Source organism: Dermacentor albipictus, unplaced genomic scaffold (assembly GCF_038994185.2).
Source record: "Dermacentor albipictus isolate Rhodes 1998 colony unplaced genomic scaffold, USDA_Dalb.pri_finalv2 scaffold_11, whole genome shotgun sequence".
Classification (NCBI taxonomy): Eukaryota; Metazoa; Arthropoda; class Arachnida; order Ixodida; family Ixodidae; genus Dermacentor; species Dermacentor albipictus.
Window position 1 is genome coordinate 8193701 of NW_027225565.1, and position 24712 is coordinate 8218412.

The 24712-nt window shown below is 47.6% G+C and overlaps 1 protein-coding gene across 4 annotated transcripts in view; it reads left to right on the forward strand.

The window, feature by feature from the left end:
- LOC139051238 (nose resistant to fluoxetine protein 6-like) overlaps positions 1 to 24712 on the forward strand; it is a 267535-nt gene that overhangs the window by 166922 nt on the left and 75901 nt on the right. For 3 of the 4 annotated variants that reach the window (XM_070528221.1, XM_070528222.1, XM_070528224.1), the window contains 2 exons: positions 161 to 199; positions 12103 to 12320. In XM_070528221.1, coding sequence (XP_070384322.1) covers positions 161 to 199; positions 12103 to 12320 — 257 coding nt within the window. The remainder of the gene's footprint in view (positions 1 to 160; positions 200 to 12102; positions 12321 to 24712) is intronic. The other variant, XM_070528223.1, reaches the window with a different exon arrangement.

Genomic DNA, 24712 nt, shown 5'->3' on the forward strand with positions numbered 1-24712 from the left:
CGTAAGCTTTCCCCTTTCCGGCACGCGTTTTCTTTCTCTCTCTATTTTCTTGTGCTTTCATCTTTCCATCCGCCTTCTCCAGCCTTCATAAAATTTTAAAGCGCATCCGCAAACGGTCGTCTGATGTCTCGTCTGTTATTCGTTTTTCCCCCACCTGTAGAAAAAAATGACCTGTCCACTACCGCGATGGCGAAGAAATGTAAGTTACAAACCCCATTTTTATTTATTTTGCTTTCGGATAACCTCCTATATCGATCTCTCCACCTAATTAAGGTGACCGCCGTTTTTACTGCTTTTAGCTAAGCGTCATATTAATAGTCTGTTTATAACTAATTGACGCTTAATACTCTTGAGTTTCTGACCTCGGTTTATTCTTTATTTCGTGTTGCTAATGAATAAACTATTTGATAATAAGAAAATATTAAGTAATGGCGCCGCGATACCTGGACATATGGTGCTCTGCTGTAACAAAAATTATGTGACAATAAAAGCAAATGAGGGATGAAAAAAAAGTAACTAATTCACGACGAGGTTTGGGACGTGACACTCTAGTTTTTTCAGCTAATTCAGCATGTGCTCAATACTTAAGAGGAGTCTTGTTTATAAATTATACTATTGTAAAGGAAATCATGATGGCCACACAAAAACGGAAGAAATCTTGCGCTCGTTTACTGTTACAGGGCGGTGGCGTAATCCAAGAGAGGCGGTTGAATAATACCTATTCAATACAGTTAGTTCATACCATCTCATACTATATCTCGTGTTTAAACAGTCGGAAACTCATTTTCTACGCCCATGCTCTACACTGTACCTCAGTAAAAATCTCAGTAGGACTCTAAACGTACTAGAAATACTGCCCACAGTGAAGGAAGCTCAACAGATTGCTTTACGTATAGTTCCTTACTTACTACTGCAGTGGGTGTCTTGTGCGATATGGTTGCACGTTTTGCAAACATGCTGGAAAAGTCACCTCGTTATGGTGTTGACAGTCCCAGCGACATTTCTGAATGTAATATTAACAACCATCTAGTGGCGTTTCTAACCGCCACTTAAACAAGAACAAAATAAAAAAAGAGGAAAAATCCTGGGAAGGTAAGAAAGACTCACGCGACGGAAACATTCGCCTGATACGGCCCTATTGGCCGACTGTAAACGGCATTCAAGTAATAGAATGCTGACCTACAAATGAATGTGTGTCTCTTCTCCGCTTCTGCCGAAATTATTCTGCGTGTTTGTGTATTTGGCCTAAAGTTCGTAGACGCCGTGTTTGAGAGTGTGCAGTTAGCACTATTCATCGAGCTCGCACATGCGCATATATGTACATTCTTACAAGGTGGCTGCCGCACCCTTAAAATGTTTGCTCAAACAACACATTTGTTACAGAACATACGTTCCTGCATGAAGGAAGTGTGTCGCAGCTGCGCAGGCAGTGGCACCCACTCGGCGAACACTCGTCGCAGCAGAAGAACCACTCCTTGTAGACTGTTTACCATTAGTTCTCTTACGAAGTTTCTGTAAAAAAAGGACCCTTTACGTGACTAACGTCATCGTTGGCACGAAGTTCGATCAGTGAGGGAGATTTAAAGAAGGAAAGGTACACGCCAAACTGTTTTCCATATAGTGCTGCTAAGCAAAATTTGGCACAACTGTTCTGTCGCCTTGTATAGTCTTCATCTTCAGCATCGCTTCTTGTGCATTCTGCCTCACGCGGAATACAACTTACTTTCTTTACCGTTTCCTTTAGTTTCAATTACAAGCTGTGCCTTCCTTTTAAAGCACGGGCAGCTTACTACTTCGTCTACCAACAACGTCCTGGCAAAGTATGGAACCTAATTTATGTTGTCGCTGTCACACATATTAACGGACGTGCTCTTTTAGCCTGTAACACTCGAATCGCCCCAAGATTTTCTGGAAATGCTGACAATGGAGCGTGAAGAGAGAGGAACAGAAGGAAAGGCAGTGATGGTAACCTGGTTTGCTACCCTATATACTTGGGAGAGAGAGAGAGGGAAGCAGTTCCCACGCACTGTGCGAATAATTGTTATGCGAAGCATTTTGCTGGTAGCAGCTACCAGCTTTTACTGCGCAAAAACGTTACCAGGTGAACCAACCTGTTTGTGTAAGTCAAGGAGCTATGAGTGTGACGCGAACATCTTGGTGACGACGACAGCAAGACGACAGTGACGACGATCGTGTGAAGGTGACGGCATGATTTCAACTCCTGCCGATCGACTCGCGCTTACGACGTGTCAATTGTTGGTTTCTATACGGGTACTGAACTAGCTTTAGCGAGAGAAGCACGGATTGTGACGTCATCAACGACTGTGCGCTATGCAATCGTACGTATAACCACGTCTGACTCATATGGTATATGTCGTAGAGTTTCATATTAGTATAACTAGAGGGAAATCTGGCGCTGCCATCGTTCAACCATCATGGGAATGACGGGAAGTACAGGCAACGGATTGGCATTCTTTTCACTAGCGAACTAGTCTGCAAGTATTTTTTGGCAGTTTTGGTTTCGTTCCAAGTGCAGTTGCTATAACCTGCAGTAGTGTAAGGCAAAGCTCTCTGCCTTTCTGTTGGTCGAAGGGGCGATAGCGGGCTGGGCCAGCGGCTGGGACGATGTTTATGTCGCGGTGTGGTGTGAAAGCCCTGACGAGAAAGCGACGGCATCGTAAACGTTGAAAGAACATGTTTTGACGTACCGTTTGGACATTGGTTTCGTAAGTATGTTAGGCTGGCACTGTAGAGTTACGTGCTTTATGAAACTTCAGAATAGGCACTTGTACTTTTTATTGGTTGACAATCAAATTTTATTGAGGGCTTCGTTATGCATTGCTCGTTTACGTGCTCATTGAAATGCGTGTTTTAGGACTTTGAGAACACAAACTTACTTATGGTAAGAAAGGTTGCTGCTTCCTGGCTGCGATCTAGTGTCGCAAAATGGATAAGTGCAAAGCCACGTCATAACGCTTTGGAAGCGGTACGTCAATATAGAATATAATGAAGCATACTCGTAGGAGGCCACAAGCGTCCTAGCTAACATTGCAGCAGATGTGCTTAAATGTACTTGAAGACGTTCAGCAATCGTGACAGCCGACGCAGCCTTTCGAAAGAGCGAGAGAGTTTGCAAGTGCCTGTCGTCTGCGAGAAAAGTCTCGCGTTTGCAGCGAGCAGGCATCGTAGCAGACGACACTTGTAGCATTCCTCTCATAGCGCAACACTTTCTCACAATACAACATTTTTATTTCCATAGATACTTGATGACTCTATATATATACAACTACATGCACGGTTGTTATTGCTGTTCTAAAAATAAATAAATAAATATTCTCTGGCGCTAAATCAGGAAGAGAATTGCAGAAGAATGCATACCCTGGTGTGTCCTGGTGACAAACCATAGTAAAACGTGCTTCAATCTCAAAGTCATACAAAGTTTATGTAGCGTTCGTACAATATATAAGATACTGCAGAAATAAAATTAGATTTTACGCGACAATATATGAGTATAGCTTAGTTTACTGCGCCGCAAGCAAACGCCACTAGTCTAAAGATCGAAGTCAATCCGAAGCCTGTACTTCCCATCATTCCCATGTAGGTTGAGGCAGCGCTCATGAGAGCCCCCGTAGGCACTAGCGCCACATTTCCCTCTAGGGTATTTAGAAAATATGTGACCTACGTTAAAGCGACGATGACGTCTGCACTCTGGCGATGAAACGTTATGGCGTTAGCTGCCATGAGGAAAGTACTGGGGAATGTGGGCCAATACCAGAGAAGAGGTGCGGTGTATAACACAGCGTCTCAAAGGGCGAGCTGTCACGAGGAAAGAGCACGAAATGCTGACACGTGACACACGGTGCAGACGTCTCAAGCAGCTACTCGGCTCCGGCACGAGAGTAGTATGCGTACGATTGTGGCCTAGACAATAAAGAAAAAAAGAGGGGGGGGGGGGGGGTCTTAGCCTGGTGATACTAAGGCATTGGGCTGCTGTGCTCGAATGCACAGGTTCAATTCCACTGCCGGTCATAAAATTTTCATTTTATTACAGAGACCTGAAATGAGGTAAGAAAAAAATTAATTATGGGGATTTACGTGCCAAAACCACGATTTTATTATGAGGCACGCAGTAGTGGAGGACTCCGGAATAATTTGGACCACCAGGGGTTCTTTAACGTGCACTTAAAGCTAAGTACACGGGTGTTTTAACTACCTACCTACCTTGAAGTGCCTGGAATGAGGCAAAGAGTGCTTCGCAATAAATGTGTTGTGTCAGTACTTCGCATGTCCGCCTTCCCGTATATCAATATCATATATAAGAGGTTATGCGCCTGCACGCACCAACAGCGTTCACCGCGCATTAATAGTCCTCAGTGACCGATCACAGAGGTCAGTCGTTTTTAGAACGTGCAGCACGACTCATGTCGGCTTCTTGTACGGGTGGCAGTCGAGTCACCTTTTCTTTCACACCCGTCACTGGCACGAAAAGCGACTCGTACAGCAGCACAATACTTGAAGTGCACCGGCTTAAGAGACCGTTTATAGTGCCCCTGTGTATACTGCTGACTCTCTCCTTTTATTCCTCTATCTATTCCCCTTTCCCCACCCCCAGTGTAGGGTAGCAAACCGGGTGCTCGTCTGGTTGACCTCCCTGCCTTTCCTGTCCTTGCTCTCTCTCTCTCTTTCTCTCTCACCTTTTCTTCTGTATAACGCTATGGCGTCCACCAGTCTGCTTAAAGCAGCCCGTAAAGACGATCTTTCGTCATCAGAAGGGCAGTAGATGAGAGCGCGTAGTTTTTGCGCTTGCCCGTAGTACTCTGACATTGAAACGAAACTGCTCCGACTCCTACTTCTCAAATCCGGACGCGTTCTTTCCGGAACCGAAGACCGCCTCTCTGGCGGCAGTTTCGTCCCAGCGACGCGTTCGCAGTGTGTTGCAATGCTCGCGGTCGCAATGGGCGACTCTTTCTCTCTCTTTACTCAAGCACGGTAATTGCACCGGATCTCTCTGTTTAACACGTGTCCGAAGCGTGGTTACTTCGGGCGTGTACGCCGCGCGTCGTCCAACATTGCGAAAGCGGGCGAAATAACAATGACGCCTGGGTGAAGGAGCGGACGTCGTATGTGTAATTGCACACCGCGGTATGAAATTCGGTCCCGGCGGCAGGCTTACGGTCACAGCCATCTGATCTCGCATCTCGCTGGAAGTAAATAAATGCGTGGCTGGCCTTGGACCGAAGCGCCCTTAAACGAGGAAGCACTTGTCTCCGTTCGTGCGCGCCGCGCTGGCGGCGAAAGACAGAAGAGGGGAGGACAAAAAACACACACCTGCAAAAAAAAAAGCAAGTTGCTATGAAGGAAAGAAGAAAAAGAAAGGAAAAAAAGGGAGCCGCGAGCGAAGGCGGAAGGAACAGGCTCTCTGCAAAGCTGCCTTGCCAGAAGCGGAGTACCACACGCCCGACTTCTGTTCGCCGCGTTTCCTGCATCGGTTCATTTGAATGCAGCTTGGCACGCACGTGGCACGACCCGCTGCGTCCGGACGTGGTTCGCATGACCGAAGCCGTGAATCGGCCAGCTTTGCACAGTATACTGGGCGCCTGCGTGTTGCGAACGATCGGGCCGCCGTCGATGTTAGCGTTAGGCACATGACGAAAACGCCCTGCGTAATAAGTGTGCCTGCAGTTTCCCGTGAGATTATTTCTACCTTTCTTTCTCTCTCTCTCTCTATGTCTCTCTCTCTATCTCACGCAGTGCCACGTAACCAATCCGTCATTTTGCCTCTGGCTAGCCAGTGCATACCCGCCTTACACAGTCAAACGGAAGGCGATTACAGTGTTCCTTAAAACCTCCTCGGAAATTCTCTATACCAAGCGTCTGTGCCTTCGATTACCCTTCCCATTCAGAATACTATCGCTATCTCTTTTGTGGAACAGTTATGTAGATTTAGTTGCTTGTACTGAAAAAAGAAAACCTAATCGTGCGATTCCGTCCGTATAGGCGCCTGCATTTCGGGTCACTGTGTTCTGTTCCTTTCAAAAGTGACATTTTAAACACAGATACCGAGATGACTGTACAAAAACGGTGGGCGAAGGTCATGCGTGAAAGGGAAAAATTGTCATACGCACGACAATAGCATAAAGTTCTTTCATGAAATTTTCTCCACAATGGGGATTTCCGCAGAACTGATTTGTCAAGAGAGAAACAACTTTATTCGCCACTGCAGGGTTCGAAGTTAGGGCAGGTAGGCCTATTGTGTGGCGCTCAGGTGAGGGCGACGTCTTGGGCCCACGAGACGAGTGCCAGTCGTTACATTCTTAACCGTCTTAACATCAACCCTACAGGTGACATCCACCCCACTGATTTGTCAAGGCCGTGCATGCGTTTTGTCAGTAGCTGGGTTCGTTAGAGTTGACCGCCCTGCGCTATAGACAATAACGGCACCGCCGAGCGGCGCTGCCGCGCCGATGTGAGAGCGCCGTACGCGGGGCAAAATTTAACTAGCGGCTGTACGCCTCTCCCATCTCTCGTTTACGCCGCCTTGATTGCCTCTTGCACTGCGCGTGTTTGGGCACGTTTCGTACCGCGCGTGCTGTATGCCTACGTGTGCGTGCGTGGACGTTTTATACGAAGGACGATGTACACGCTTCTGTTTGCCTTTAAGAAGATCCGTACGCTTGACGGTTATTTTCATGGCTGCAATGCGGCGAAAGGGCAGCGTCTGCTAAGCCATGTAAGTGACACTGAGCAGGTAATCGGGAACGACATCGTATGTGCCACCGCAAAAATGGTCGGCACATACGATGCGTGTTAGCTAAAGTCATTTTTGCAGTCTCCCACAAAATGTTTGCTACAAATCCGTGTTGTCTCTGAGGTCGACAACGGACTTCCATTGACACTGCGCGGAAATAAACAAAATATATCTCCGCATAGCACAAGTACGACTAGCGCGCACAACTTTAGCTAGTACATCGCCTACAATATAGAATAGAGGCATCAATGTAGATAGCTTGGCCATTTTTTAACAGTGCTCAAGAAACGGAAGTTGAAAGTATTAGTAATCATTACGGCTTCAGCAATGCCGGCGCGACAATGACGCGGTCGTGTATCGTCCACAAAATCGATCGATTGATTGCAGAATTGGGCTGGAAATGTTTGGAATAGCTTTACGTTATAGCGCCCCAGGACTGAGCACATTTGCGCTTCAGCGATGTGCAAGCATGCTCCAAGCCCCCAAGTCCCCTGGAAGGTGTAGATGTACGACGAGAGGTTCGTGGACACGGAGACGTGAAAGTGTCACGTGGGAGACGCAGCTATCGGTATATCTCAAATAATTGAAGCGTGATGGATTGGGCTAGTTGGTTATTTTCCATACGTAATTCATTAACATTGCAAAAGCAGGACGCATGACGAGGTAACGACGATGATAAGCACAGCACTTGTCCTTGTTGTTCGTTATACCTTGTCCTGCTTTCACGCTATCACTCTATAAGTACGACTCAAAGTTTGGTTTTACTTTCTCTGAAAGGCGTGCTGCAGAGCACGTGCAGCGTTAGCGCGGGCGATGTGTGTGCCAAGTATAGACGTCGCTACAAACAAGTGTTACTATATATGAGGTACAGCGTGTTACCCCCTTCATAACCACTCGGAACATGTGCATACCTTAAACATCAGACGGACAAAATAATATAACGATTGGTTTCGCATTCTATAGGTATCGTTCTTTTGTTGTCGTTCTTCCCTGATCTGCCGCCATTCCTACGCGTCCGTGCCGCTTTCATCCCCAAGATGTACTTCTAGAATAGTGGTGGTGCAGTGGCTGATAAGACTTAATACCGCAACAGAATACGAAATTTCGTTGGGTCATCCCTATCGAGAATCGGTGACAAACTATTTGCCACTCGTGTTTTCCGTGAATCCAGCGATGCACCACACCCGACCCCTGCGCCGACGAATACCAATGAGTGCACATCGCACTCGACTCTATAGACCATTTTTTCATGGGCGCCACCATATTGCGACGCAGTGACGCCATCTATGGGAAGTCGTCGTGCTGGCTTGGGCGAGCATGCCGACTGTAGTTTTGCATGGGAGGCATACGCTCGGTGGTAGTTTCTGGCGTTTGTTTTCGCGCTCGTGAGGTCTATTCAGTATACCGTTGCGTCTTCTACGTGGTAAACGGTTCTGTGCGACGTACTCAAGTGGTTAAAGTCGGTATGGCCGGACTTTCTGGTGGCGTTGAGGCGAATGGAGCACGCAGTGCGATGTGTGCGCTCACATTTGAGCCTACAATCAACCTCGGACATCACTTGTGTATTTCTGAATGTTCCATTCACTAATGTTACCTTATTGCAGTATTATCCTCTATTTCTATTTCTGCGGTTTAGGAGCAATGAAACATACGCGATGATGTAACAGCGTGGGTACCGTTGTGCTGCGATAGGAGCCGTGCTGTTATACTTTAACAAGCGTTCAAACTGTTAGCTGCAGATTACATTGCGTGACTACTTGGTTCCGTGGATGAGGTTTCCACCCATCAATAAGGTAGTTCTGGTTAGTAATAACAGCACACCTTACAGAGTGAATTAAGCTTGTCCAGCAAAGCGACCGTTTACGAACTGTGCGAGCGTCCTAAGCAGTGGTAGGTGCTGGATTAGATCTATATCTTCTACAGACATCTGCCATATAGCGGATAGTCCAAGCAGACGGCATAAACGTTTACAGATCTATAAACATTATGCGACGTGACTATGCGAGGTCGTATTACGGCGTTAGCCCGTTTTCTTCTTTTTTTGAGAAAGAGGACGATAATCGTTTTTTTTTTTTTTATTCGGTTGTGTTCGTTCCGTTCTCTACGACGCACCCACACGTATTACGGAAATGTTGTCCTCAAAAATAGCCATCGTATTATTTTTACGCGACTTCTCTCATATATTATGGCTTTGCAGAGCAAAAAGGCAATACCGAAGCATATAGCTACACATGTATCATGCTGGTTCACAAACCACAATGATCGCTATGTTGAGCAGCACCATCGGCCTCGCGTAGGAGGCTAGCGTAGAGATATAGTGATTTCAAGCCTACTAGACTTGAAATCCGTGAGAACGATGGCGGTGTATCACAAATATTTGATAGTGCCGGCCGCTCAGATGTTTCGTGGTTGCCTTAGGTTGGCCGTGCACGAGTATGCATTCTTATGTTTTATTCCCTGCGCCAAGCGATCAGATAGTGAGCAGATTTACCATTTCATGCTGGCCATACAGAGACACTGGTTCTCTTCGTTGAATCAAAACTGATATACGCAAAATAGTTAACACATACAGACACCGCGGCTCATAATGCGCGTCACATGTTTGCGCCCCCAAAGAGATATTTCCGCTTACTGTAGTTACCGACGCACCGAAAGGCTCCCTGACGACCTTATGAGAATGGACATTGCGTAAATTTCACAAAGTACCAGCTAAAACGTGTCGAAATCGTTCTGCAGCACGCGACAGCAATACCTTCAAGCAACGCCACGCCGAATCGCACAAGCCAGAGAGGAGGAAAGGCTTGCCGCGGGCCGTTTCCTCCTCGCCCGATGAAAAGGTCTATACGTGTGCGCGGCACACGTCGCTTTATCAGATGCACGAAAGAATCTTGCAAAGGTGCAGATACGCGTTATTAGAGAAATGCATGCCTGCTACGGATTTTCTGTAGCATGCAAGCTCCTTTCACTTTCTTTCGTTCTGTGCTTTTTCTCTTTTTCTTATCCTCCGCTGTGAAGGCATGGTAAGTATAGGTCGTTAATGTTGGTCAACTCCGAAGGCGGTCGAAGGCGAAGCAAAAGAAGAAATGGCTCGTAGGTGAATTTGTTGTGGTTTGGTATCCTCGCCCTCCTAAGTCGCAGTCACCGGCCCGCTGTGATCTTACAGTCATCTACAGAGGCAACGCCCACCGTCGGCTTTGGGTGTAACGGACACACTATATGTGAAAAGGGAGATATCTGCCTCTTGAGTTACAGGGCATTACATGTGAAGTGATGCTGTTTTCAGTGTTGCTTGTTATTTGCACACAGCATCTTGTCCTCGGATTTTTTCCAAGTAGCTGCAATACGATAGCGCATGAGCGTAGTCACGTGGTTTCATTTCATATTTCGCGGGCTTTTTTTAAAGGCTGAATCACCACGCAGCATGTGCGTTGCCAGCAAAAATTTTGATCGGTCGTTTCTGGACCCCCTCTACAAATCAACGAAACGCATTTGGCCCTACAGTGAATATTTAAAAGAATGCATCATTGATCTTGCTTAATTAACTAATTAAGCGGAATATAATGAAACTGCTCTAAGGAACACCACATTTGACCTTTTGACCAATAAAAACACTTTTGACCAATAGCCGGCCTCCGAGGGGCTGGACACTCAGTTTCATGACCCGCTACTCACTTACCAAGAAATCACGTCACACTATCGAAAAGGCAGAATTAAATACCCGCTCCCGCACGCCAAAGTCGAACGCGTGCAGGCGGCCGTGTTTCGAATGCTGCAAACGGACTCGTATCCGTCACGAGGCCTACTAAGCCACAACTCAGAAATCCCGGCAAATTGCCCAGACTGCCCAGAACCCTACTGCTCACTCTCGCACATGCTTTGGCAATGTACCGCGTTACCAAAGGGCCCTCTCTCCAGTGAGCCCGAATGGGAAGAAGCCCTCAAAAGCCCGGACCTCACACTCCAACTCAAGGCCGTCCAGAGGGCCCAAGAACTGGCGGAGCGTCACCATGTTCCCGTACCGACTTGGGCGTCGCCTACGGTTTCGGCCCAAGGAGCTCCCCGCGTGCGGTCTCCAACAGCTTAGACCCCTCAGGACCTCAATAAAGTTCTTGACTGACTGACCAATCGCGGAGAGCTGATTGCAGAATTGGAATGGAGAAGTTTGGAATAGTTTTACGTTATAGCACCCGAAGTAACAGCGTCACGCCAACATTTCGTCAACAGGACTTGTCTTCGTTAAAACTTGAGAAGGATTTCTCTTAAATGTTTTTAGCAAAAACGCCGCAACCATGCTTGCTATATAGTTGTGGTATCTTAGTTATTTATTATTCGGAAAATGTGGCGTGAACTCGGTGTGCATTCTTCTCTGTAAATATGCTGTACACGGACTCGAAGGCAGTCCTTGGCAGCCACAGACATGTCGCAAACGAGTCGAATCAGGCAGAAGGCAACAATACACCTGTGATAATGATTGCGCTGTTCTGTGGTCAGGTTTCCTTTTTTCCTTTTCGATTTTAAGCATCTAAACTGCAGGAATCCGGAGCCCGGTCGAACTGCAGTTCGAAGATTCTTCTCTGTTACTCCCATATTTGTCACTAATAAAGGATTGATTGACCGACCGACCGATCGACCGACCGACCGACCGACATGGCAGGCTGTGAAATGATGTCAGGCGCCCCGCCACGTGCGCGTTGGTAATATTTTCTCTCACATGTCTTAGCCCTTCTGATTATTTTTTTTCTGCCCTTCATCCAGCACAGATCAGCCAATCGGACGTGCGCCTTTATTAACCTCCCTGTCTTTCCTCTGTCCCTTTCTCTCTCTTCGTTCTGTCATAAATGGATTGCAGTGGAGAGAATGAAGCAGAAAATGAATCCATCAAACTTTATGCGAATACAACAGTAGACATACATAGGAGAATATGGAGCAGGTCCCAATGTTACATACCGCAGACGGACTGGACTTCCTATATTATTACTGTAAAAAATATTCTATCCAACAAATTATATATAGAAAACTTAGATGTTGGCACTTATAAAAGCTATCTCAAATTTCAGTAGTTAGCATGAAAATCACAATACGAGACGGGCAGTTAAAGAAGTTAATGGAACACAGCAGGTGCATTGAACAAAAAAAAATTGTTTTCGCTAAAATACATAACCGGCATTATTTCTTTCTATCTGAAGTGTATTCAATAATAAAATGAAAGAGGAAAATGACAATTTTTCTGTAATTAGTATGCACTTTAGGCAGCAGAACGTTAATACGAGTACCTCGGCTACTTATTGCTGTTTCGTTGCGAGTACTAAAGAGCTCATTGTTTTCTTCTTCGCCGCCTTGCGCATGTCGCTCAGTGCTGGACTCCATCGGGCGGCCCCCGTCAGGCATCCTGGATGTGACCATGTCGGACTACGGTGACTACGACCAGTGTCTCGAGGTTGTGTCGCTGACGCGCTCCGGCGACGAGGACTTCCGTGGACAGCACTGCAACATCCAGGTCGAGCACCCGCACATACCCGCCCTCACGAAACACGCCATCGCCCGCCTGCCGCAGCTACTCAAGGAGGACAGCGTGAGTGTGACGCATATCTTGCGTTTGTATCTTTTTTTTTTCAAGGCATGCATATGCTGATCAGCCGGGGCGTTGGCTCAGTACTCGTATAACCAAACATCACGATAGGCCAAAAGGCATTCCTTCTCCCCATCTGTCGGCCTATTGCTAAAAATGGGGTCGTTTATCGCCGTACACGGATTCCTTATACCGGCAAGCGCAACAGAACAAAGCGCTGGCGCATGTTGTACTACCATGAACCTCATCGATCAGTGAGTCAGCTGACACGTTGGCTGCGCTGCTTGACATTGTACGAGAAGGACAAAAGAAAGACATCAATTCATTATGCAAAATAGAAGTGAGGCGTGCAGACAGGACACAAGAGTAGAGAAGTGGACAACACGAACGCCGACTATCAACTGAAGGGAGCACTGAGGCGAAAAATGAAAGAAGACACAAAACTCATCTGCGCATGCTCAGGAATGGTAACACCACGTGTCAATCGAGTGCACGTGCTGGTCTACGTGAGAGATAACTGTTAAGGCACTTAATCTCTTCCTTATGTAAAGTAATCGAAGGCTGACTCACGCACGCACTTCCGCCATTATAGATATGCCATGCCTCTACCATAAGACGCGTATCTTCATTCTTATGCCTGTACAGTATCGCGCATTCATCTAACTTTGGCTTGCAGTTACAATCTCGGCAATGTAGCGAAAGATTAGAAGGCGATCCACCGGTTAACGACCTCTTATGCTCCATTAGCCTCTGATTGATACACCGTCCCGTTTGCCCTACGTAGAACTGGCCACAGCTAAGGGGAATGGGATATACCACACCCATACGACATTCTGTAAAACTGTTGTTCTTATTGTGCTTCACTGGACAAATATCTGTTCGTTTTTTGCCTTTAACCCGCTCCTTTTTATTCTGTACGGCAGCGCATATCTTACCTAGCTTATTGGGAGCAGTGAAAGCAACATTGACATCATATCTACTAGCAACTTTTTTAAGCCTGTGCGACACTGAATGAATATACGGAATAGCCACTACTCTTTTTTTGCGATTACTGCTTTCTGTAATTACGTCCGTCCCCCTCGAAACCGACTTCTTTAGGCGCTCAGCTACAGCGGCCACCGCTACATTAGGATAACCTGCTTATAATAGGCGCCGGACCTGCGCATTAAAACTGGCGCTCATTTTGTGCATGCAAGATCTTGTGAGGGAAGACTTAAGGCACGACATGGCAATTCCGTTTTTTACTAATTTAGAATGCTTGGATTGAAAGTTTAGCAACGGCTTCGAAGATCTTGGGGAGTACTGCCAACAAACATGATTTTGTTCGAAGATCAAGGAAATGTCAAGAAACTGAATTACGTGTCTCTGAGGTAATTCCTTGGTAAACTTTAATCCTCCCCCATAAAGTTTAAATTGCTCACTTACTGAGGTAGCAGCCGAGTCTAATTCTTCCCTATTGCAGAAAATCAGGTAATCATCAACGTAACGAAATATCTTGATAACGCTATCACCTAAGGCTTTTTCTAAGCAGTTGTCAACCTTACTCAGGTAAATGTTGCTAAGAATAGGGGCAACCTTTGAGCCAATGCAAATGCCTGATTTCTGCAGAAAAACGCCATCTCTCCACCCAATCAGCGTCGACTTCAAGTACATTGAAAGAATTTCTAGAAAAGCTCCCGTGGAGACACCGCATCTGTCAATAAAAGCCGACTCTTGCACTTGTTCTTTAATGCATTCATTTACGGAATTTAGCAACCCGTCATGCGGCAAGGAATAATACAGGTCTTCGATATCCATACTAAAAGCTGTACAATCACCCGGATTCTCCTCTCTTAAATAGTGAACTAGCGCCTGAGAATTACGTAGGCAAAAGGGATCTGAAAAAATTAGTGAAGCCAGGCAGTTCTGTAGGTAACTAGCGACACAGACCTGCCACGGCCCTTCCTCTGACACTATAGCACGAAAAGGAATTTCTTGTTTATGAGTCTTGGCCGAGAAAAACAGTTCTAACGTGAGGGATTTAGCTTTCTTGACATTACATACAAGCCTATCAAGATTATGTCTTGACAAGAGGTCAACCGCACGTTGCTTAACTACCGAAGGCTTGAGTTTGACTGGTTGCAAATTCTTTTCTATGGCTGAAATCGCTTTTTCTGAAAACACGTCATCTGGCATAATTACGAAATAACCTTCCTTGTCAGATATTACAGGTCTAAGTTTATGCTCCACAAGGTAATCAACTAACGGTCGGACAGGGTCAGGCGTCTTAAAATGGGAATTAGATTGTTGAAGGCTAGCAATGCAATCCGAAATACAGCGTGAGCGTTCTTCTTCCGGAACGAACCTGGTTATGCAGCGCGGTAAGCTTAAAACTTCAACGGGTTTTATGTTTGGCTTAAAACAGTGCTTAGGGCCTAAAGCAAGGGTTCTTCTATGGTTATCACTTACAATGGCGTCTCCAAGAACCAGTACATTATTTGACGGCGAATTATTAGAAAGGTGTTTCTCCTTACTTTGTTGAAGCTCCGGAAGTTTCATCCTCCATAGGAAGTCCGCATGTTGCATGGCTAACTTATTCCAATCGTTGTAAGGGCGGTTCCAAAGGTGACCGCCTCCCAGGGCCGCGCAACGGACCCTTAGACACTCCTGGTAGAACCTAACTTGGCGCCATGATTCAGCGGAAAGAATAGATTCAGCGGAAAGAATCGCCAGATTCAGCGGAAAGAATCGTGTTGTCCACTTCTCTACTCTTGTGTCCTGTCTGCACGCCTCACTTCTATTTTGCATAATGAATCCTTACCAACTAGCTCAGCTTTCTGTCGTTCAAAGACATCAAGTGAGTGAGGCCTTGGAGTAGCCTCTTCTGGCATCACCCAGGGGAGACAGACCAGTAGCACTTTCTAGACAAGAGTTGAGGTGTTTTTACTTGAAAATCGATGGCTGTTTTAGTGAGTTTCCCACTGCATCGTCGCAGTCAGCGCCTCCTCGAGCGTCGTTATCCATATAACTCCTCAGGGACTATCATGACCTTATCGTCGAGCGAAGGGTAATATAGGGTATCTAAGAAAAGAAAGGAAGAAAGAAAGATATTGAAGATGGTACGCATTAGGCGGCTCAGGTGTTGGGCCCTTCTGAAAACTCGCGATCCAACCAATGTTGCCACTGTATATATAGAACATCGATGGCGCGTACGCCACAAAGCAGCAGTGATACATGAACGGCGAGACTAGAAAGGAAATAGACTTCATACTCTGCGCTAACCCTGGCATCATACAAGATGTGGACGTGCTCGGCAAGGTGCGCTGCAGTGACCGCAGGATGGTAAGAACTCGAATTAGCCTAGACCTGAGGAGGGAACGGAAGAAACTGGTACATAAGAAGCCGATCAATGAGTTAGCGGTAAGAGGGAAAACAGAGCAATTCCAGATCAAGCTACAGAACAGGTATTCGGCTTTAACTCAGGAAGAAGACCTTAGTGTTGAAGCAATGAACGACAATCTTGTGGGCATCGTTAAGGAGTGCGCAATGGAAGTCGGTGGTAACTCCGTTAGGCAGGATACCAGTAAACTATCGCAGGAGACGAACGATCTGATCAAGAAACGCCAATGTATAAAAGCCTCTAACCCTACAGCTAGAATAGAACTGGCAGAACTTTCGAAGTTAATCAACAAGCGTACGACAGCTGACATAAGGAAGTATAATATGGATAGAATCGAACATGCGCTCAGGAACGGAGGAAGCCTAAAAACAGTGAAGAAGAAACTAGGAATTGGCAAGAATAAGATGTATGCGTTAAGAGACAAAGCCGGCAATATCATTACTAATATGGATGAGGTAGTTCAAGTGGCTGAGGAGTTCTATAGAGATGTATACAGTACCAGTGGCACCCTCGACGATAATGGAAGAGAAAATAGTCTAGAGGAATTCGAAGTCCCACAGGTAACGCCGGAAGAAGTAAAGAAAGCCTTGGGAGATATGCAAAGGGGGAAGGCAGCTGGGGAGGATCAGGTAACAGCAGATTTGTTAAAGGATGGTGGGCAGATTGTTCTAGAGAAACTGGCCACCCTGTATACGCAATGCCTCATAACGTGGAGCGTACCGGAATCTTGGAAAAACGCTAACATAATCCTAATCCATAAGAAAGGGGACGCCAAAGACTTGAAAAATTATAGACCGATCAGCTTACTGTCCGTTGCCTACAAACTATTTACCAAGGTAATCGCAAATAGAATCAGGAACACTTTAGACTTCTGTCAAGCAAAGGACCAGGCAGGATTCCGTAAAGGCTACTCAACAATAGATCATATTCACACTATCAATCAGGTGATAGAGAAATGTGCGGAATATAACCAACCCTTATATATAGCTTTCATTGATTACGAGAAAGCATTTGATTCTGTCGAAACCTCAGCAGTCATGGAGGCATTAGGGAATCAGGGTGTAGACGAGCCGTATGTAAAAATACTGAAAGATATCTATAGCGGCTACACAGCCACCGTAGTCCTCCATAAAGAAAGCAACAAAATCCCAATAAAGAAAGGCGTCTGGCAGGGAGATACGATCCCTCCAATGCTATTCACAGCGTGTTTACAGGAGGTACTCAGAGACCTGGATTGGGAAGAATTGGGGATAAAAGTTAATGGAGAATACCTTAGTAACTTGCGATTCGCTGATGATATTGCCTTGCTTAGTAACTCAGGGGACCAACTGCAATGCTTGCTCACTGACCTAGAGAGGCAAAGCAGAAGTGTGGGTCTAAAAATTAATCTGCAGAAAACTAAAGTAATGTTTAACAGTCTCGGAAGAGAACAGCAATTTACAATAGGCAGCGAGGCACTGGAAGTCGTAAGGAAATACATCTACTTAGGGCAGGTAGTGACTGCGGATCCGGATCATGAGATGGAAATAATCAGAAGAATAAGAATGGGCTGGGGTGCGTTTGGCAGGCATTCTCAGATCATGCACAGCAGGTTGCCATTATCCCTCAAGAGAAAAGTGTAAAATAGCTGTGTCTTACCAGTACTCACCTACGGGGCAGAAACCTGGAGGCTTACGAAAAGGGTTCTACTCAAATTGAGGACGACGCATAGAGCTATGGAAAGAAGAATGATAGGTGTAACGTTAAGGGATAAGAAGAGAGCAGATTGGGTGAGGGGACACACGCGAGTTAATGACATCTTAGTTGAAATCAAGAAAAAGAAATGGGCATGGGCAGGACTTGTAATGAGGAGGGAAGATAACCGATGGTCATTAAGGGTTACGGACTGGATTCCAAGGGAAGGGAACCGTAGCAGGGGGCGGCAGAAAGTTAGGTGGGCGGATGAGATTAAGAAGTTTGCAGGGACGGCATGGCCACAATTATTACATGACCGGGGTTGTTGGAGAAATATGGGAGAGGCCTTTGCCCTGCAGTGGGCGTAACCAGGATGATGATGATGATGATGATGACACATGACGCAGCCTCATCAGTGCGCGCTGCGGTACACGATGCAGATATAAACCAGAGCGACGGTCTAACAAGTTGGGCTCGAAGCCGGTGCCACCGAGCGAAACGCAGGGTAGGAAGACAAAAGAAAAAAATGTAGGGGTCCTCTAGAGGTGCAGCAAGCAGGATGTTTGCACGGGCAAAACAAAGGCGCGGGTGATATATTACTCGGAAGGAAAACGCAGTATAGAGTGCGACGTGGTATCTTGCAGTTTTTTTTTATGCGAAGCATATTACGAGGGCTCAACCCAGCTCCTCAGGCGCGGCGGTGACCATGAAATCACGTGACACCGTGACGTCACGACAGAGGAGAAGTGGCTTTGGCTCAACTCTTGCAAGACGGGCTAGGTGGGAATCGAACCAGGGTCTCCGGAGTGTGGGACGGAGACGCTACCACTGAGCCACGAGTACAACGCTTCAAAGCGGTACAAAAGCGCCTCTAGTGAATGCGGTGTTGCCTTAGAAACGCGCTGTTTCTAAGGCGTGCGTCTCTTGCTCAGGCGCACATTTCGTTGCCGCGCCGAACGCTGCTTTGCTCGACGCTCACCGCGTCCAATGCGGGACGCGTAGTCGCTGCCCTGTAGCCCATTGTCTTACACCCCTTGGCGGGTCGACGGGAACGCTGTCGCGTTCCACTCTTGAAGGCGAAGAAGTAATGCATGAGTTGTTTCTTCGTCTAGCCGAACCAAATATAGCCAAGCAACAGCAGTTCACCAGGCTAAACAGTGGTTCAACAACTAAAATAAAGGCTAGTATGCGTCGCATCCTGGGCTTAACCTTACCTAAGCCACAGCCATTTTTTTTTTTGGCTTTGCTTGGATTGCACACGTTTACGCGTACCGAGGCCGTCCAAAAGCCCGTGCATGGCCCTTCCCGTGGACCAAACATTTTTCATGGGATTCTTGAGCGTGCACCTAAGGTGCACCTCTGTCGGGTTTCGATCTTTGCCGCAGCCGGGGGTCGAAGCCGCGACTCCGTGCTCAGCAAGAATACGCCCATAGCCCAGTGTGTCGCCAGCGACTTTGGACACTCCCGGGCCACAGCCTATACCGTCCTGTCTACGAGGTGGATCTGCGTACGAAAGCCGACTATACAAAGCGGCAGTGATGCCAGCAGAATTGTCTGCGCGCAGCCGCGAATGTTTGTCGTAGGTGATAGGGGCGGGCTAACCCGCGACTCTCTCGTTCTTGTGAGTTTGCAAACACACTTGCATCACAAATATGGTTCTATTAATTCTCTGCTTGAGTCGGAGCTCCTTCCCGCAATACCGTTCGTTCGTTCTGCTCCTGTTTGCGCTTTCTGCCATGAATATGCACCCCATGGGGTCGGCTTTCTACTTATTATACGCTACCGCAAATCTTGTGCAAGTTGTTTACCCTACTTCGCAATGACCTTCAACAGACCACCTACAGTCTCGTTAGGGACATAAACTCTTTTTTTATTGCAGAGTACTGTGACACTGATATCACCAAGAGAAAAGCTGTTATGACGGTGTTTTACGCCGCTTTAATGTTTTCTTTTGAAACATTTTCTCCTGTTATATTACCTTAAATGACCTCTGCAACACCGCTTTGGATCTTCCTTGCTCGCTACACGAGCAAGATCAGGCGCGATGCAACACATGGAACATCCTCAGTACTCGGTCATTCATACGAAACGATGCTGTGCTTTTCATTTGTCTCTCCCTCCCTCCCTCTTTCCTCTCTCTCTCTCTGTAATTCTATTCCGCCAAGTCTGCGAGCAAGTCTGCTCGACCGTTGAGACTAATCCGCCAATGGCGATTTCCATATTCAGTGAAGCGATAGTGCGCGTCCTGACGCAACACAGTCGGCGAAAGATCACGAAGGGACTGAAACGCTTGCTCAGAGAGGCTCTGCCACTCTTCGAGCGAGCGTTTTGAGCACGAAATTCTTCTTCGCCCGTTCGAACCTCTTCCTGAGCGGGAATCCGAACTGCTTCCAACATTATTAGGGATCCGAGAAAATTCATTTGGAACTTCACAAGAGTCAGCGAAATACGATGTAAGCTACCCTCTACCGTAGGTTTAGTATAGGAACAAAATAGAGTGAGCAGTTTGGCAAAAATGGGGCTCGAACTTAGGCTACAGCGCCCAGGGACGGAATTTTATAAGGTTTCGGAAAGCGAACCGTTCACTTCGCCGCTTACGACACTAAATGTGCCACTCCCAAGCCGGTGGTGGAAGAAGGGGAAGACGCGACCAGTAGATGAGAGGGTGTCACCGCTGAAGAGTACGTCATTATATGACCAGCTAATCGAGCAACTGTAGAATGTTCCTGCTTGCTAATTAAATATAAAATATAAATTAAATATTATACAGCAAGTTCTAAAGTATAAATGTGTCGTGTCGGGCGTTTACGCAATCCAAAAGTAATTCGTTAATGTCATTCTTTTTCATTCTCTGTCGACCGGCGGTATCGCAACCGTAAATGAGTTGGCAGAGCGCAGCGCTGTGTCGTCTGCTACCAGGAGCTCGCACGATGCACGCAACAGGAAGGAACTGCCAGCACTTCCTAAGCAGCGAGCGCAACAAAACTATGAACTGGTTCTTAGGGCCACCTATAGTACAGCCGACTGTATAAATTTTCCTTATTTTTTCGCCCTTCGTCATCGGCGCAGACATGACTCGCTCTCCGCCGCGCTGCCGCTATCGCTGCGATCTTCCCCACGCCACGTCGCGTGATAGAAGCAATGGAACTTGAAATAGAGCATTACGATATACACGCCTGCGCGAACTAAAATCGAAGAGCGTGGTGCTGATGGTGCGCTGTGCCGCGAAATTGACGAACAAAGTGCGGCAATCCCGAACTAGAGAATAAAGGGCAGCGAAATAAGATATCTCCACAATATGTTCCCGTCCTGACTGCATAGTTTTATTAGCTGAACGAAGGAAGCACTGGACCAGCCTAAGTTGAACCCTTCTCGTTGTTGAGCAGTGATCTGCGAGCTGTTCACGCTGGCGATAGCACTGGGAATTCGATCTCACCATGCAAATATCTCCTTGGCATTGACTTTGAAGCTGAGGTCACGGGAAAGCTGACCCAGCGCTTTTACCGGCCAACGCAGTAATTGCGAGAGCAACTTCGTGGACAGTGTCGGCAGCAGAGATCTAGCCCATTCCGATTAATAGTTCGCTTTCGAAAGACCTCTGGGGGCTACAGGCCGGTGGCGATGAACCGCAGCGCGCAATTCCGTCCTCTGCGTGTAATGACCACTGGTACGCTTGCACCCGAGAGTCCTCCAATTGATAGCGTAGCCTGCAAAAGGTCTAGTCATAAAGCCGGCAGGGGCGTCCGGTGAAACTCATTATCCGTCATTTCTTCGAATGCGTATCGCACTTCCAGCCGTGGTCGATACCGACAGAGCAACGCCAAGCATACGACAAAGGCAAGTAATAGCCTCCGAAACAATCAACGCACGCCCGCGTGTCTCCGTGGTCGCGCGACCGGCGCGCGCGGCCAGGGTCACAAGCCAACAGCCAAGCCACAGCAACGGAACCCAAAGCGGACTACCCCTTCGCCGGTTCCGCTCTTAGCCAAGACGGGTTCGCTGTGGAAATTATTGACGGCACCTAAATTATTAGGTGCCGCCCCGCTGTCTCTGACGCAAGCAAAATTTTGACCAATCAGATCAGGCCAAGTGAACCGTTCCCCTTCCGAACCGTTATAAGATTCGGCCCCAGATACAGTTAGCAGTCCCTACGCAGCAAACCGCTGACCTATCTCCCACGTGAATGGAGCAACATCTAACGCGTAGTGTGGGGCAAGCACGCCGTGAGCTCCGGGAGCGCGTCGTGTATAGTCATGCCTATGGGAGGCAACACTAAAATTTTAACAGCGATGCTGTTTAAGCTGGTGGTTAGGCCGGCGAACGTGCGCAGCAAAACCTCACCGAGCTATGACGTCATCGAGCGCTCCGGCACCGCTTTACCGTAGCTTTGCCTCGCGGCGCCGTACGGAGGCCGCGCATGCGAAGATGCGGAACTAAGCCGTGACGTCACCACGGGGGTATAAAAACAGCTCCGCTCCGCCGCCGCGCCAACCGAACACCTAGGTCTTCGACGGAGAGATGGGGCGACAGAAGAAGAGCGTCACTACCCCCCCCCCCCAAAAAAAAAAAAGAAGCATGGCGCGAAAGCCGCCGCGCTGCTACTCGAGAACGGATGCGACGACTTCGGTCCAATTCCGAATATCGCGCCAGTGAAGCGGCGGCGAAACCTCAGCGAGTTGTCGAAGCGCCTGTGTAGTTGTGTCATCGGACGACAATAGAAATGACTGGTACTGAAAATAAAACAACACATTGTGCATGCTTTAACGACCGAGTGTTCGTTGCTCTTTGGGGGGCTAACGACGACACCACGCAGGAAACTTGACCGAGTCTCCAAGCATACCCACTCATAAACGTAGCCGAACCAAGAATAACCTAGGGGGCGCCGCCAGATTCGCTGTTTACCCAGTTTTCGCGCTGCTAGTGCGAAGCTGCCCTAAATTATTTTTTTTTTATATCGGAGCCATTGGCACCATTTTGTTCCATAAAACATTAGTCGGAAATGATAAGGAAGCTGCAGCTGTTCGTCCTAATGTAGTTTCATTGAAGACTAAGGCGGCTTGAACACAAACACGTCCGTTGTAAGGTCGCTCTGATTGTTCGTGCTCTTAAGTGTCACGAATCGGCCACGTGCTTTGTGTATAGAGAGGGAGTTCACTTCCCCCCATGTCAGCGGGGCAACAGTTGCTGTGTTATGCGGGGTCACAGGCACCGCGCGGTGTTGGGTGACGCGTCGCGGCAGGCGCCAGGAGGGAGAGTGCCGATTCCGGGAAGTCGGTATTGTGCGCACGGTGTTGGCAGTCCGCCGACGGTCACACGAGTCCACACAGACCAGCCTTGAAAGGAACCGCTGTACAAGGTATTGTGGGTCGGGCTCCCGAGTACCTGACCAATTGGAGGCGCCGCCGAGGTTAAGAAGGGCTTAGCAACTTTGACCCCGTGCCGCATGTACTGAGCAGGGACCTAGGCCCAAACAATGAAACGTTCCTTTCCTTCGAGCGTTTCCTAACCTTACGTGAGGCCTCCTTACAGCGAAGGACCGATGGACGAAGCAAGCGTACTCTGAAAGCTCCCTTCACTCGTCCTCACGTAAGGAGCGGTTGCCGCCATGCCTGGGTTCGAGATTATCTCTTAAAAGCTTTAGGCGAACACCAGAACACCCCTATTCGATAAAAAAGGTTGTATCGTCGCACAATCTCTAAGTTGATGAGCTAATATAGAGAAGCGTGGACGCTATTTTTCAGTTTTGTTTACTAAACCTAAAGAAGCAGTGCATTACAGTGCGAAACTTGATGTGCTCCAGCAACGCTGGCACGCCGGCGTCGTGCAACGCCTAGCAACGCTTCCATGCCGCACGCGTGACTGAAACGAACGTGCCTGGCAAGACGTACCGTGCTCGCGCTTCTCCGAAGGTGGGCGACAGCACGCACGCGCAAGCAAACGTCACGTGGTTAAGCAGTGAGGCGAAGTGCTCGTTCAGGGCCAGGAGCGGCGTAAGGACGCATGAAGGTAGCTTGGCCCAAACAATAAAACGTTCCTTTTAGGGGTGTGCGAATATTGAACTTTTCGATTACGAATCGAATACGAATAAGGCGAAGAACTCTCTTCGAATATCGAATCGAATATTTCATTTCATTTATTTTTTCCCTTAAAGGCCCGAAGGCATTACATAAGGGGGGAGCAAAATCAAAGTCAAAGAGAACAAAAAAATTTTTTTTTGACAAAAGAGAACAATAACAAAAAAAGAGTATGTAACAGTAAAATGTTCTTGTCACGCGTATACAATGCAAAGTAAAATTCACGGGATTGAATAGCGCTTCCTAACCTTACGTGAGGCCTCCTTACAGCGAAGGACCGATGGAGGAAGCAAGCGTACTCTGAAAGCTCCCTTCACCCGTCCTCACCTAAGGAGCGGTTGCCGCGTGCCTGGGTTCGAGATTATCTCTTCAAATCTTTCCGCGAACACCCTTATTCTATTAAAAAATGTTGTATCGTCGCACAATCTTTAAATTGAATAGCTAATATAGAGAAGCGTGGACGCTTTCTTATAGTTTCGTTTACTAAAGTTAAAAAAAAGTTGCGCATTACAGTGCAAAACTTGATGTGCTCCAGCAACGCTGGCACGCCGGCGTCTTGCAACGCCTAGCAACGCCTAGCAATGCTTGCATGCCGCGCGCGTGACTGAAACGAACATGCCTGGCAAGACGTACCGTGCTCGCGTTTCTCCGCAGGTGGGCGACAGTGCGCATGCGCAAGCGAATGCCACGTGGTTAAGCAGTGAGGTGAAGCGCTCGTTCAGGGCCAGGAGCGGCGTAAGGACGCATGAAGGTAGCTTTGGAGCTACCTTATGCTGAGGAAGCACCAAGGAAGCCTTCACCGAGGGCCCCTCAGTGAGGAAGCTTTCAGAGTGACATAAGGTAGCCTCACCCCAATGAAGGCTTCCTTAGTGAGGTAAGGAAGATTTCATTGTTTGGCTTCTTATACTGAGGAAGTACCAAGGAAGCACCAAGGAAGCCTTCACCGAGGGCGCCTCAGTAAGGAACCTTTCAGGGTGACATAAGGTAGCCTCACTGCAATGAAGGCTTCCTTACTGAGGTAAGGAAGATTTCATTGTCTGGCCCCTATTCTTCTACGCGTCCGGAACGCAATCGCCAGCCTTGTTGTTCGGTGCGACTGCCTGTGTGGTGTCGAAGGCCAACTTACAGTGCACGCTGTAGGGATGCGGTGCACACGTGAAGAGTACATTCGGACGGCGGCGCCTTGGAAACACGCACTCGGAGAACTTTGTCTTGTAGACAATAAATTTGAAGGACATGGAGGGCCATCAGTCTCCCACGCGGACAAA